The sequence below is a fragment of the Pseudorca crassidens genome, chromosome X (assembly GCF_039906515.1).
Source record: "Pseudorca crassidens isolate mPseCra1 chromosome X, mPseCra1.hap1, whole genome shotgun sequence".
Taxonomy (NCBI): Eukaryota; Metazoa; Chordata; class Mammalia; order Artiodactyla; family Delphinidae; genus Pseudorca; species Pseudorca crassidens.
In genome coordinates, this window is record NC_090317.1 from 121,239,271 (window position 1) to 121,255,373 (window position 16,103).

The window sequence follows — 16,103 nt, forward strand, 5'->3', positions numbered from 1 at the left end:
ACCTATGGGTTCAGTACCAGACCGTGAGGGTGGGCATTCCCAGGAAGCTTGAAAGCTAAGGCACCTTTTAGTAATAGCCATAAGAAGGTAAAATAGGACTCCTGTACCTTTGTGTCAAGATAGAAGACCGAAAGAGAAAGTTCAGTTATCAAACTAGCCAGAAGCCCCAGGGCCCCAAACTCAAGGATTTTAAACGATTACAGTAGCGCCCACCCTCCCCCACCCCCCATCTGCGGTTTCACTTTTGACGGTTTCAGTTACCCGCGGTCAACCACTATATGAAAATATTAAATGGAAAATTTCAGAAATAAAGAATTCATATGTTTTAAAGTGCGTGCCGTTCTCAGTAGCGTGATAAAATCTCGCGATTTCAGCTCTGCTCCCCCGGGGTCTGAATCATCCCTTTGGCCAGCATGTCCCACCCGTTAGTCAATTAGTGGCTGCGGTTATAAGATCTGCTGTCCCAGTGCCACACTACTGTGTTCAAGTGACCCTGATTTTACTTAATCCTGGCTCCAAAGCGCCAGAGGAGTGATACTGGTGATTCGGAAATGCCAGAGATAAGACCTAAAGTGCTTCCTTTAAGTAAAAAGGTGAAAGGTCTCAATAAGGAAAGAAAAAAATCAGACGCTGAGGGGGCTGAAACCTACGGTAAGACCAAATCTTCCATCGGTGACATTGCGAAGAAAGAAAAAGAAATTCATACTAGTTTTGCTGTCACACCTCAAACTGCAAAAGTTATGGCCGCAGTGTGTAAATGCTTACTTAAAATGGAAAAGGCATTCAATTTGTACAGTAAGATACTCTGACAGAGAGACCACATTCACATAACTTTTATTACAGTATTCTGTTCTAGTTGTTCTATTTTATTATTAGTTATTGCTGTTAATCTCTTACTGTGCCTAATTTATAAATTAAACTTAATCATAGATATGTATGTATAGCAAAAACATAGTATCTATGGGGTTTGGTATTATCCTCAGTTTCAGACATCCACTGGGGGTCTTGGAATGTATCCCCTGAAGATAAGCGGGGAGTACTGTACAAAGCAACAATCTAATACAAGATCGTGGTTATACTTGAGTTGAAATTGAAAATAGTTAAGTGTAAGGAAAAAGGCATCAAGTTATACCTTAGCATCTTTAAAAATTGTGTCTGTGTGACACATAGTATATTATTGAATTATGTTATTTAACTTTAGTTTTATATTTGTGTACATAATGACATGAATTCATTTTACTGATTTGGATATCAAATGAGAATTGTATCATTTGGATTGAATTATGGACCACCTAACGGTGCCCACTACATAATGAGGTCCCCTAGGGCAGTTTGGACTGACTGCACAGAAACATCTGGGAGCTTGTTAAAAATACAAATTCTTGGGCTGCACTCAGACCTGCTGTACCAGAATCTCTGGGGTAGTTCCTAAGGAACCTGTGTTTTAATAAACTCTCCATTTGATTCTCATACATGCTAAAGATTGAGAACATTGAAACATGAAGGCAAGTGTCACAATTTCCATACTTGCTAATAGCATATTTAATTATCATGATAGTGGTGATATTACGAAAGGAACAAATATCCAACAATTTTTCAATTCTGTTCAATCTTTACATATGGTACACACCCTCTCTATTTTGCAATCAATCAGAAGATGTGCTTCTGCTATAGGCTGGGAAGTATAATATTAAGAGCAGCATAAACAAAATTACTAATTTGACCTAAATTTCAAGGAAATCTTTTGTTTCCTACCTTGTTCATTTCTAGATAATAGAACAAACAGCACACAAAATACCATTAAGAAGAACTAGCTAAATTACAATGTCTGTGCTTTGCTACATCCCTTAAAAAGAATGAAAATGTTGGCCAACATTTACACTCATTCTCATCAGAACTTCTCATTTCTTCTTCATGGTTTGTCTTTTTCCCGAAGCGGTTCAATGGAAGATAGGAGTTGCTGAAATGTGGGCCGCTTTTCTGGAAGCTAAATAAAAGAAAAACCCAATGGTTTAGTTTATGAGGGCTATGATTAAAAATAAACTATGTAAAATATTTATACCTCAGTCCTAAAACTAGCAAATTTTACAATGTGGAAACACTATAGACATTTCTTCTAAAGAGAAAACAATTAGAGCCCTAAGAATTGGGGAAGAAAAAGTATCTTTATTTGCATAAGATACGACTGCAGACCTTGGAAAACCAAGAGAATTAATGATAGAACCAACCCAAATAATAAAGGAATTCACCAGGAGAGCAGTATATAAAATTAACTTACAAAACCAGTAGCCTTCCTATATGTGTACAATAACCAATTAGAAGATGTAATGGAAGAGAAAACCCCATTTACAATAGCATCAACACCTCAATAAAATATGAACAAAAATGTACCCCCCACAAATGAGGAAAACTTTAAAACGCTGCTGAAAAATACAAACGTAGACTTGACCACATAGAACAAAACATTGCTTGTCCTTGAATAGGACGCACCAATACCATAAAGATGGTCAATTTCCCGAGTTAAAATACAAACCAAATACAGTCTCCTCCAAAATATGAACAAGCTGGCTTCAAGCTGAACAAATTGATTATCTAGTTTGTGGATTTTTAAATATGTAAAATAGCTAAGAAAACTATAAAGAAAGATGAGCAATGAGGGGGTGCTAGCCTACCTAGTATTAAAACATGTTAAATACAGCAGAAACTAATACAACATTGTAAATCACTATACTCCAACAAAAATTAATCAAAAAAATTAGACATTAAAAAAAGTGTTATAAAGTTTCTGTAATTAAAACAATACAGTGCTAACACATGAATAGAGACCAGAGAATAGAAGAGAAAGTCCCAAAATGAATCCAAATGCCTATGCAAATTTACTATCCTGTTACTGGGTATTTTGACACCATTCGATAGAATGTTATTGCTGGGGATAACATAGTCTTTTAATAAATGGTGCCTCAACAACTGAGTAGTCATTTAGAAAACGAAATCTTTGGATCCATACTTTTTATTCCATATACCAAAACAAACAGACTAGATCAGACACTTAAATGTAAAAGAATGAAACCATGCAATTACTAGAGGAAAATCTGAGTGAACGCCTTTGCAATCTGGGTGTGGCAAAGCCTATCTAACTATAACTCAGTTTCCAGAAGCAAAAGAAGCAAATAATGATGTAGTCAACTGTATTTTTTTAAAAAGAAAGTTTTGCATGGCAAAGAACATCATAAATTAAATCAAAGATAAGTGACAAACTGGGAGAAAATAATTACAATTTATGTCAGAGATAGAGTATTAATCTCCTGAATTTCTAAAGGGATCTTTAAAATTGAGGTGGGAGGAACAAAAACCTTATAGAAAAAGGGAAAAGATATGACATATAATTCTCAGAAAGATATACATATGCTCTTCAAAATATGCCTCACTCATAATGAAAGATGTACCTAGGAAAGCTGCACTAAAATGCCATTTCTCGTCTATCAGATCGGCAGGAATTCAGAAGCTTAACAATGGTCTGTGTTGCTAGAGGGCCGATGCCTGTGGAGAGGAATTTGTATGCTCTTTTTTTTTTTTTGTAAGAAAGAAAGGGAAACAAAACCACACACCTATACATACGTGTTCATTTTTGTACAAAGAAATACGGGAAAGCTAAACTGGAATCTAATGAAAATTGTGAATTTTCTCCCCAAAATTGTGAAATAAAATACCAAAAAGAAGGGAGACTAAACTACAAAACACTCACTATAAGCAGGACCTTCAGCTGGGGACTGCCCCCGTGCAACCCCCTCTCAATGGATTCTGCCCCAATCCTCACACTTTCATGGACCAACTGTAGGAAGAAGGCAGTTCCTTCCTGTTCAGGGCCCCCTGTCCATCTGATGGTGCAGGCACATTCCCAGGAGCTGGAGTGGGGAGGGCCAGGGAGGTTCCCAGCTTCAACTCAAACACCCTTGTCTGCTCCTCTTCTCCATCAGCCAGGTGACAGCAGTGAGTCTGCCTGGTTGTGGGCAGTGCCAGGTCTCTAACCCTTCTCTGACCCAGTCTGACCCTCTAGTGCCACCTAAGGCTCTCATCCCCTTTACATTTGGGGTAAAAAAGAGTGGGGGAGCCTTAGATAGTATTTCAAGTGACATTGGGTGGGAAGTCACCAAGTGCCCACATTCCAAGAAGAATTTAAGCTAAAAGATAAAATGTTACGTGATGCAGTCAGTAACTCTTCCAAAGTGGAATTCTAGGCTCCAACACAAGAGATGAGGAACTCTTTAAATCCTGTGCAGTCATTTATTCCTAGCACCCGCATAGTGCCTGGTGCACAGCTGCTCTATTAATATGTAACAACAACGACAACCACTTAGAGCACTTACTGTATACCGGGCACTGTTCTAAGGACTTTATAATATTAACTCATTCAATCCACACAATAATCCTATCAGTTAAGTACTATTTTATGGTGAAGCACAGAGATGTTAGGAGGCTTATGCAAGGTCCCACAGCTAGCATTCAACCCAGAGCTAGCATTCTGGCTCCAGAGTCCACACGCTTAACCACGACACTGATCTGTCTCTTACGAGTGAATGAATGAATGTGTGAACGCATGACGGCAGCGTTAGGCCCGTTTGTCAATGAGGCCACACCGTATAATGGCTATGGGCTGCGGGCTCTTAGATGAATGTGCTTAGAAGTCTCTTATTATCACATCACTCGCAAATGTCTTCAGGGGCTCCGTGTTGCCTATAGAAAGCCAAACTCACACTCCTCTCCTTGTCATTCAGGCTACAGGACCAGACGTACTCTTCCAAACTCATTTCCAGCCCTTCCAATCACAGCTCCAGCCAAGCATGCAGTGCTCATTCCTGCCTCCCCACCTGTGCTTGTGCTGGTCGCTCTCACCTGGACACCCTTGAACTGTGTCTCCACCCACATAGTTGGGGAAGCTCTGTAGGGCTTTCCAGACCTGGCTCAGATAACGATGCGTTCCGGAAGCTGGGCTCCCTGTGTCCTCTGAGCTCTTCCTTCCTGTACTTACTTGTCTCTGTTTCTAATTTGCACATATAATTATAAGCTACTTGCTGTTTTCAGTCCCACAAAAAAAGATACTCTTATTCTCTCCCTGCATGGAAGGCTTTTATTCAGCACTTGGGAGACAGGGGAAGGGAGAACAGACTGCTGTCCATTCTGTGCTCTCTACACGTGTTATTTGTTCTCTGTTACACATTTTCTCCTTGAGGAGAGACCCTCTAGTGTTGTGGTTGAGAACAGGGCCTCTGACACTAGCCAGCCTGCCTCTTACTAGCTGTGTGAGCTTGGGCGAGTCACTTAACCTCTGTGGGTCTCTGTTTCCACTTCTGTTCGTTTAGCCATGATAAGAGTACCTACTCATAGTGTGTTTCCTGTTGAATAAATGAGTTAATATTCGTAAAGTCCTTAGAACACTGCTGATATAAGTTGTTTGTTAAGTTGTTGGCGCCTACAGTGCTGGTTTCAGATCACAAACACCTGAGGGCAGGGGCCCAGGGCCATTTCCACCTGCTCTGTAGCAGGTGCCCCCACCCCCACCCCCGTCCCCGCCTCAAAAACGTTTCTTCCGGCGGTGACGCAGCCACCGGCCCGGATGCGCCCGGCGCGTGCCCGCTCCCGCCAGTGGATCACTCGCCTCGTGCCAGCAGCTGTGCATGACCTGGTAGACTGTGTCCCACGCCAGCTGGGGCCGGTAGAGCCGGTGGCCCTGGGAGACCTTCATGACCACCTGCGAGTTGTCGTACAAGTCATAAGGCTGCTTCCCCAGGCTGAACACTTCCCACATCAGGATCCCTGCACCATGGGGAGGGCGGCGGCGGACAGAGGAGAGAGAGCCAGCGTCAAAAGGTACAGTTTGTCGAACGAGCTTCACGCGGCAGGTCAGGAAGGCTCTGGGTCAGAGCCGGGATCCCTGGGGGATGAGTCCAAGCATGGAGGACGGGGTAGGGAGGGCGGGCCTGGACCATAGCTTACGGAGCCCAGGCTCTCTTCTCCCTGTTCCCTGAGACCCGGACGCCCATTCTTGCCGGGAAACGGGGAACCCGCCAGGGCAGCTGCAGGGGGAGCTCCCTGGGGTCAAGGCCCTTGGGCTGCTTCAGAGAGGCGGCTGAGGCCTGGTCCAAACCACCGTGACAAGCCCCAGCTCCAGCCCTTAGGAGTAATGGATGGGAGTCCTCGCCCTTTCTCTCTGCCTTGGCAACAGCTTCACTGCACCATCAAATTACCTTTTGGTGGAAATTTAAGATAAAATCATGGGCAACGCTCCTCCTTTTCTATTGCCACAGTGTTCTAGAATACTTTGTGGGTCAGGTGTTCTTTCAAGGATCTGATTAAAAGCATTAGCTTTTCCTCGGGGAAGTGAATGCACAGCGTTTTCGGGCTCCTTGTGTGGAAGTTCACAGGGTATTTTCTGGAAGTATCCAGTGTATGGTGGACTCCAGGTTAAGAAACCGAGTTCTGGTCATGGTGGTCAAGAGGGTTGCGTTTGGGGCCAGTCAGACGTGCCTTTTGAGGCCCAGGTTTGCCACTTACAGGCTGGGCGACTTTCTTAGTCCTTCTCAGCTCTGCTTGCCTTCTGTAATATGCGGATATCTGCACATCACAGAGTTGTCGAGAGGATTGAATAGGATGAAACACGCGGAGCATTTAGAAGGGCACTGGAGACATTTTAAATGCTCTCTAAATGGTGGCCATTGTGATGTACTGGCCAAGCCAGAGAATTCCAGCACTCAGCCAGCTTCAAAAGCTTGGAAAACTAGAAATATGTAAGAAGGGAGAAAATTGTTCTAGAACCATAACTGAAGTACTTAACTTCAAAACTTCTTTGACCTTTAGGGCTACAGATTTTTTTGTAAAATATTTACAGTAAGGCAATGTTACAAGTTATGGTGGCTGTGGGGTTTTTTTAAACAAATATTCTAAAACAACCATCAGAAAACGTGTTGCCCCTTTCACAGCTGTCTCTTTGGAAGGCTAACCACTTATCTCAAGAATAATATCATTGCTTAAAATATCTGTGGGACTCCTCTTTGAGAATTGCTTTCAGAGGTCCTGGTTTATTTTGAGTATCTTCACTGGGGACAGATTATTTAAGAATGAATTTAGTTCTTGGAAACAGCCAGAAAATATTTGGAGCCAAATTCTGGCACATAAGGTAAGCAGTCAGCCTGGGTAATGCAATGTTTTGGTCAAAACCCAGCTGTGACTGTGGAGTAAGGATACCGATTTTTAAAAATATCTTTTATAAGGCATATCATTTGACACAAAGAGATTGAAACTAATTCTGACAAGTTCATCAGCACAAAATGACATCAAGTATTCACCAAAATGCTCTCTGTGGTTTTTCCTTTTTCTGTATACATTGGATTATTATTTTTTTTACAATGAACAGTACCAATTTTACAAAAGGAATAATTATTTTTAACAATTGTCACATAGAAAACTAAACAGCTGACTACATTTTCCTTTCTTCAGGCTGTCATGTAGAAAGTCAAATTGTGCTTATGGACTCAGACAGGCATGAAATAGTTCTCAGTTGTATTTAATAGATTCCACAGCCTTATGATAATTTGGAATATTTATCCTGGGCTCATCTGACAGTGATTTTAAACAAGCCTGACATTCCTCCCAATGTAGAAAAATACCAGAAAATCTACAGAATCACAATTTAAGAATTGTCTCTGTTGTCTAATTACGTTTACTAAATTTCAATATAGATCTTTCAATAAAATAGGGGTCAGCATACTCTTTCTATAAAGGGCCACAAAGTAAGTTTTCTAGGCTTTGAGGGTCATGCAGCCTCTGTGACAGCTACTGTTGCAAGCACAAAAGCAACCACAGACAATACGTAAACCATATGTACAAAGGACATGGCTGTGCTCCGATCAAACTTTCCTTACAGAAACAGGCCACTGGAATTGGTCCTGCGCCATGGTCTGCTGACCCCTGACCTAAATGATGAATTTTAACAGGGACACTAGTTGAAGTTGGGATGGGCCAAAGAAAGTGCTGAGTCATGTTTGGTATTTACACCAGGCATGCCCCCCAAACTGGTCAATTCAGAAGGGAATGATTATCACCCCGCTTCCGTGCAGAAAGTCGATGACTTCATTTTAAGCCCTTCACCGTTTTGTACCTCATGCAAACTGGGTTTTAGTTTTCGGTGACTCCTTTTTGAAAACTGAAATCTTCAGTGGGAAAGCTTTTATCCCTTTTGATTTTATGAGAAGGTGCTAGCAGGATGCCAATTATACAATACGTGGCAGACATCCTAACACCAGCACAAGAAAGGGTCACCATCACCTTCTTCAATCCCTTGCTTGTCTCTGACCATACATGTAATTTTGTAAGTGCCCAGAGCTTTTGCTGAAAATGGATGTTGCTGCTCTTGTGGTTTCCTGTTGTGGAAGCCAGCTTATGCAATGGGGCTGGGTCCCACGTGGCCACATTCTTACCGAACGCCCATACGTCTGACTTGCTGCTGTATTTGAAGTAGTGAAACACCTCTGGGGCTGACCACTTGACGGGAAACTTTGTTCCTACCGAACTGACATACTGGTCATCAAGAACATACCTGCAGAGGAAAACATCAACACAGTCCTTCAGCCAAGTATGCAGGACATACAGCCGTCCGGTCTCAGCGGAGGGCCTTGGTTTTCCAGACCTTTTGCTTCCTTTCGGTGTGTGAGCTTAGCTAGAGGCTGCTTATGACTTGTAAGCATTTAAAAAAATGATCTCTAACTTTGAAAATAGCAAAATCTGAATGCAAAATATTTGGTGAATAGAAAGAAACACAAACAAGTAAAAGTAAAATCACTCCGAATCCCACCCCAAAGATAACCTGTCACATGCTACCACTCAAGATACATTTTCACTTGTACTTTCAAATCTTTTTTTCTATATATACTTTGAACAAAATTGGGTTTCTGTTGTACTGAGGTTTGCTTTTATTTTTCCTTTAAGGGCATATCAAGAACATTTTCCCCATGGTTACATTCTCCTACAGCATCATGTTTAATGGCTGACTAGTCTTTCTTCTTACGGATTAACGTAATTTGTTTAACCGTGTAACTTCTAATCTTTTGCTATTGTAAACAATGATGGACAGCAATAATATCTTATGAAGTTATCAAGACCATAAAAATATATGCTCAAGATATGCAGTACACTTTTGTTTATAATAACGATAAAAATGCAATCAACCTCAATGTCCCCAGGCTGAGGAGTGATTAAATATAATATGGTACATTAATAGAATAGTATGCAGCCATGAAAAAAGAGATCACTCTACACTGACCAAAATAAAAAGATGCCTATGGTTTATGGTTAGTGCAAAAGCATGTATGGGTAATGTGATTCCATTTTTGTGGGGACAAACAGTAAATGTCCATATTTGTGTCTATGACTGGGTACACTTAGGAATCAGGTTTGAAAGGACATCCACTGAATGTGTCAGCCATAGTTACTCCTAGTGCTGAAAATAAGGGGAATGGGTGGGGGGGTAGATTCTACTTTTTGCTTTATACACTATTGCTATAGTTCTTACAATAAGCATATATTATTTGTACAATTAAAAAAGGAGAAGCCCACAAAAAACACGTAAATAATGACTACTAACTCAAGAAAATAGAAAAATGAAAATGATGGAGACTGAAACTTTGGATATAATTTGTAGGAAAACTTCACACACAAAAATGTGTTAGAGATGTTTATTGTACTTTAAAATAGCTGAAAAAGCTGGTGTGGCAAATCATTCTGGGAAATATTAATAATAGTAATAATAAATAATGCTTCCATAAGATTACATATAGCACCTTCCATACTTCCCTCCCAAGCCCCCTCAGCTCCTCAGACACCACCAGACACTCAGAAACAACCCTGACACCCCTGACTGGGCTCTGCTCATGACCTAAACCTTCCTTCAAATCATCAGGACCAAGTTCAATCACAGGCATCTGACTAATGTGACCCCAGAGCTTCATGACCAACAGGGCCTGGTGCATGGCCTCCAGGATCCCTTATTTAGAGCAAGACGTGCAGCCCCCTTTTCCTAAGTTACAAAGAACTTGACAGTATATTCCCTGGATGCTGGCGTAACAGCCCATATTTCTGCTTTGAGAACAAAGTGGGATCAGCTCCCTCGGCCTGGGAGCCTCTCCCTGTCCTGAGCAGCTGTGAGCAGCTTTTTCTCTTGCGCTCAGGCGAGCTGCACATTCGAAGTGTGGGCGTTGGAGAGGAAGTGCATGGTCAGAGGAGGGTGGCAGGGAGCACGCAGCTAAAGGGACACCCTGGCAACACTGAGGGGTCCCAGAAGAGGAGCAGCTTCTCTAATGAAATTTGGAGAAGACTTAAAAAAAAAATAGATCTTCCTATGGTGTTTTAGGGCCATGCTGGCTAAACATAGAGCTGGCTTTCGTCACCTCTTCAGATCGCTTTGAAACTGCGTTATCTCTCCTCAGAATGACATGAGTTTATGTTGAGTGGGCACAACTTTATAGCTGTATTTTGTCTCAATGGCAGGGACATCTGCTTGCCCTGTAGACTAAACCATGGGCAGTTTGAGGGCAGGGAGTATCCCATACATTTCAGTATCTCTCATAAGGCCCAGGCACTGCGTAGGCACTCAATAAATGTTTGTTGAATGGAAAGGCTACCATGTATGTCTTCATTTCCTATGTAAAACCATGAAAATTGACTCTGAGGCTTACATAGTATAAGGATTCAGAGTTCAGGAAATGGAAGACTCTTGTTAAACTGCTGTCATACTCAAACTAATTTCTCAAATCCTGAAGTGTTGCTAGAGTGCTCACCGAGAGAATCTGAGTCTACTGCCTTACCTGATGATACAGGAAATTTAATAAAATGGCAAGAAAAATTGTCCTAGTGTTAATGCCCTGTCCATTTGAACATATAGTGTTAAGAGGAAACAGCCAGAAGGGGTGAAGGAGCCACAACACACACACACGCTCACTCAATCAAGGCTTTTTAAGCTTTTCTGGGTTGTATGTCTGGCTGTAACATGTTATATTTGAATATTTAAGACTTTCATGGAATTTATTCTTAAGTTTAGGAAATATTTATCAAGGTGTTGAAAGAACTAAAAAGGACTTGGGGCAATTTCTGAAGAACAATCCCATCTTATGGGTGGAGAAATGAGGTGGGCAGAGGTAGAGTGGGGGAGGGATCCCGGTTTTTAAGCCCCTGATTGAGAGCAGGTTCTATATCCGCATTTTGATGTGAATGGAAACCCCTGTTGCATTGGCTGCCCTGTGGGAATTGGCTTACCGCGTCATCCCAAAGTCAGAAACCTTCACAGAGAGGTCACTGTCCACCAAGCAGTTCCGAGCAGCCTTTAGAGGGAAAGCAAAATTACCAAGTAGTAAAGATGACCAAGAATCCCCTGGCATCAAAATCAGACATTTTCCTTTTCTTTGGCAGAATTCTCAGCAAAATCGAAGATTGCCTATCACAACCCCAAATGCTCTATTTCAAAGGAAATATCTAGAGTATAGGAGTTGTCTTTTTTCCTTCGCAATTTTCCATTTTTCAGAATGAAAATGTGCTCCCATAAGTATTTTGCCTCAAGCATCCATCCTTGTCAAACAGCACGAAAGGTATTAGACATTAAACACAGAACATGAGCTCATCAATGAGAAGGCAAAAATCATGTCTAGGGGTTCCCTCTCCACACTGCTAGGGCACCGTGCATTAACAGGCGCTTTGAAGGCGTAACTGCTGCGCTGGGAACCCCAAATACACTGGCCTAGGGTGCATGGCAGGTTTGCTGTTCAGCACAAGAAAATCTTAAAAGATCAATCAATACCAGTGCAAACCAAGCAGAACACTCTCCATGCCCACCCTGACCCAAAGACACACACAAATTTCATTTCTTGTATTTTTGGTTATGGTACTGAACAACTCCTTTAGCACTAAACCCTTCCTGGAGTAAAGGTAACCTTGGGTTAAATGGTTCCGGGAAACAGGAAAGTGACCAAGTCTTTCCTTTCCATCTGTTTTCCTTTATACCGCAACCTAACTACATAGATCTTGATGGCTACTTCTACTCTTTCTATACTTCAAGTATTTTATTGTGAAATTGTGATTTTGATTACAAAAATGTCATGCGCTTAAGCATGTCACAAGTGAGCAAAGTATAAGTGAAGATGCCCTCCTTGCCGTCCCTCCCAGTGGCCCCATCGCTGGAGGAGGGAGCTGGGGATAGCTTTCTTTCCTTACCAAGTCCCGGTGTATGAACTGGTGGCTCTCCAAGAAGGCCATGCCTTCACAAACATCATAGCACATTTCTAAGAGCTGGGAGGGCTCAAGTCTTTTCCCATGACTCTTCAGGTAACTCAGCAAGCAGCCATTGGTTATATATTCAGTCACTATGTATATAGGGTATCTCTTTGAACACACTCCATAGAATTTCACCAGCTTGGGATGGTTGAGTTTCCTGGAAACAACAGATGTTCAAAGTTCAATACTGAATTTCCATACTGCATTTTCCAGATGTCCTGAAAAAGAATCACTGTCAGATTTTTGTGTGTTTTAATTTCCCCCCTTCTAGTGGAACGGAGGAAGGGTCTGATTCTGGGAGCGTTAGCCTTTGGAAGCAGAAAAATGCTGCCTCCTCTTGGATATTGACAACCTCAGCAGCCGTTAAGCTGTTCTGGGTGCTTGTTCAACTTTGCTACAGAGAATCAGGGAAGCAGTGGTCTGTTGCCTCAGAAATCCTGCTTAGTCTCGTGGCATCTTGAGAACTCCATGGCTGATTTGGAGGAAGCTATACCCTAGGAGAAGTCATTTCCATGTTAAAGCATCCAACTTTCATGTCTAAACATTTCCTTAAAAAAAAAATAGAATATGAAGGGTGTAGGTAAAATGAAAATAGTTTCCATGTTAGAGAAGTGAGATTAGTTCTGATTTTCCTTTTTAAAAAAATTTCATTTTGCATTATTGTGACGTTATTTTTTTGATGATAAACTTAGAAAAGAATAACCACGTGACATAGCACTTCTAGTAGGTCACGACAGCTATTATGATGTTCATCAACTAGCCCTTATGTAATTGATCTATTCTTATCAATTTACAGGATGCTTCTTTTTCTTTTCCATTATGGTTTATTACAGGATATTGAATATAGTTTCCTGTGCTATACAATAGGACCTTGTTGTTTATCCATTCTCTATATAATAATTTGCATCTGCTAACCCCAAACTCCCACTCCATCCCTCTTCCACCCCACTTCCCCTTGGCAACCACAAGTCTGTTCTCTATGTCTGTGAGTCTGTTTCTGTTTTGTAGATAAGTTCATTTGTGTCATATTTTAGATTCCACGTCTAAGTGATATCATATGGTATTTGTCTTTCTCTGTCTGACTTACTTCACTTAGTATGATAATCTCTCGGGCCATCCATGTTGCTGCAAATGGCATTATTTCGTTCCTTTTTATGGCTGAGTAATAGTCCATTGTATATATGTTCCACATCTTCTTTATCCATTCATCAGTCGATGGACACTTAGGTTGCTTCCATGTCTTGGCTACTGTAAATAGTGCTGCTATAGATGAACTTATTTGCAAATCAGAAAGAGAGTCACAGATGTAGAAAACAAACTTATGGTTTCCAAGGGGGGAAGGGGGAGTGGGATGAATTGGGAGATTGGGACTGACATATATACACTACTGTATATAAAATAGGTAACTAATGAGAACCTACTGTATAGCACAGGGAACTCTACTCAGTGCTCTGTGGTGACCTAAATTGGAAGGAAATCTAAAAAGGAGGGAATATATGTATATGTATAACTGATTGACTTTGCTGTACAGCAGAAACTAAGAGAACATTGTAAAGCAACTGTACCCCAATAAAAAAATAGTCCTGCTATGAACATAGAGGTGCAGGTATCTTTTCCAGTTATGGTTTTCTCAGGGTATAGGCCCAGGAGTGGGATTGCTGGGTCATATGGTAGCTCTATTTTTAGTTTTTTGAGGAACCTGCGTACTGTTCTCCATAGTGGCTGCACCAATTTACATTCCCACCAACAGTGTAGGAGGGTTCCCTTTTCTCCACACCCTCTCCAGCATTTGTTATTTGTAGATTTTTTTGGTAATGGCCATTCTGACTCGTGTGGGGTGGTACCTCATAGTTTTGATTTGCATTTCTCTAAAAATTAATGATGATGAGCATTACAGGATGATTCTTTAATGTTCAGATGTGTAGACTAAATTAAATTTAACATGTCAACTTGACAATTTTTTTAACAGATGAGGATTCATTAAATATTCAGTTATTTTTTTCCTCCTTAGTTTGACTATAGGGACATGTGTTATCATGTTACTCAAGGCTGGGTTATGCATATTTGAGCAGTGTTAGGGACCTGCATTGCTCCCTTCAAAGGGAAGGCTTGTGGTGGGACCAAGGTCTATCACCCAATAAAAGGTGTTCCTTGAGCAAATTCAGTCACTGCCCAGGGGGCACATGGTAGGAATACCATGTCAATTGACACCTCCCACATTTCAGGCCTCCGTTTGACCATTACATTTGAGATTTAACAGTTTCCCCTGATGATACAGTTTGGACTCGTTCTCTATGACTAGGTGATTTGTTAATGACTTTTTAGGATTCTGTAGGATTACCAGCTCTCTAATAGCAAAAAATATCTTTTAAAGTTACACCATGACACAGGGGTTACACCATGACCCTAAGGGAGTTCCTGTCGGATTTTTCTGTTCTGACATCAAGGACCCCTTCCCCCGTTTTATGACAGTACAATTGCCAGAGACAGGATGAACTACATAATTTGCAGGGATCAGTGCAAAGTGAAAATGCAGGGATCCTTGTGTAAGAATTATTAAGAATTTCAATGGTGACAGCACAGCATTAAACCAAGCGCGGAGCCCTTCTAAGTGCAGGAGCCCTCGACACTGTGCAGGTTGTGTGCCCGTGAAGCCAGCCCCAGCCAAAGGCTTCTGTTTGCATAGTACCTCTGCTTCCAAACAATTGGGCAATTGCAGTAAAAGTGGTTATTCTGACTCTCCGGGTGCCTTTGGTCTTCATAAAAGAATGACTAAGGAAATGGACGCTGGAAGGGCTGCTGGGTTTGCATCTCTGCTCTGCCACTTTTACTAGCTTGGTGGCCTTGGGCTAGTTATTTAACATTTCTGTGCTTTAGTTTCCTACCAAACACAACAATGTTTTCCTACCAAAGACAACAATGGTACATCCCTCATAGCCTTCTTATGAGGATTGAATGCATTAATGTTTATAAAGCACTCAGAGAGATGCCTGTAAACACTGTATATAAGTGTTTAAGTAAATTTTTTAAAAATGTTATTCCTCTGTAGCAGGCTAGGCTTTGTGGTTTCAAGTGTCTTTGACCAAAGGCCTGCTATAGCATTGTTTTTCATACCATGCTGATTGGTTCCTTAGAGTAGGATGGCCAGCTCACTGTCCCAGTTTGCCTGGGACTGAGGGGTTTCCCAGGATGTGGGACTTTCAGTGCTGAAACCAGGGAAGTCCCAGGCAAAAATGGATGGTTGGTCACCCTTCAAAGTCTGATTCACCATGCTGACAAGAGGTATAATCATTAAAAGAGTTCTTTGTACTTACATACATGGGGGGGGAGGGGAGGGGGAGGGAGAGGGAGAGGGAGGGGGAGGGGGAGAGCCAGAGAGAGAGAACACATATGAATTGCCAAGAGTTGAGAGCTGTGCTTGGAGCTGAGGTCCATTAGGAAGGGTATCTTCATTTATCAGATGAGGAAAGAAGTAGGGTGAGAACAGGACTTGTACCACACTGTGTTGGGATATTGTTGTAGGGCGTTAGTTTTCAGTAGTGCCTTAGTCCTGGCCACTAGAAGCTCGTGCCCTTGGGCATGTGCTTTACAGGGCCCCACTCTGTTCCTCATTCCACCGCATCCCTCCCCACAGGACAAAGAGGCCAGAGGGCTAAGGAGACATGTCCACTCAGAACCAGTGTATCTCTTTATCACTCTTGGGGTACCAGGACTCTGGAATCCCCTGCCCACAAAGTACTGAGGCCTCTTCCAGGACCTTTGCAGACTCTTCCTGGTCTATCTCCCCA

General features: G+C 41.8%; 1 protein-coding gene across 3 annotated transcripts in view; it reads right to left on the bottom strand.

Moving 5' to 3' along the window:
- Positions 1-1,524: 1,524 nt before the first annotated feature.
- The window catches only part of BMX (BMX non-receptor tyrosine kinase), a 49,709-nt gene continuing 35,130 nt past the window's right edge, over positions 1,525-16,103 (bottom strand). For 2 of the 3 annotated variants that reach the window (XM_067722652.1, XM_067722651.1), the window contains exons 15-19: positions 12,256-12,472; positions 11,305-11,369; positions 8,475-8,593; positions 5,657-5,814; positions 1,525-1,987 (exon numbers count right to left, since the gene is read on the bottom strand). In XM_067722652.1, coding sequence (XP_067578753.1) covers positions 1,913-1,987; positions 5,657-5,814; positions 8,475-8,593; positions 11,305-11,369; positions 12,256-12,472 — 634 coding nt within the window. In that variant the 3' untranslated portion in view covers positions 1,525-1,912. The remainder of the gene's footprint in view (positions 1,988-5,656; positions 5,815-8,474; positions 8,594-11,304; positions 11,370-12,255; positions 12,473-16,103) is intronic. The other variant, XM_067722653.1, reaches the window with a different exon arrangement.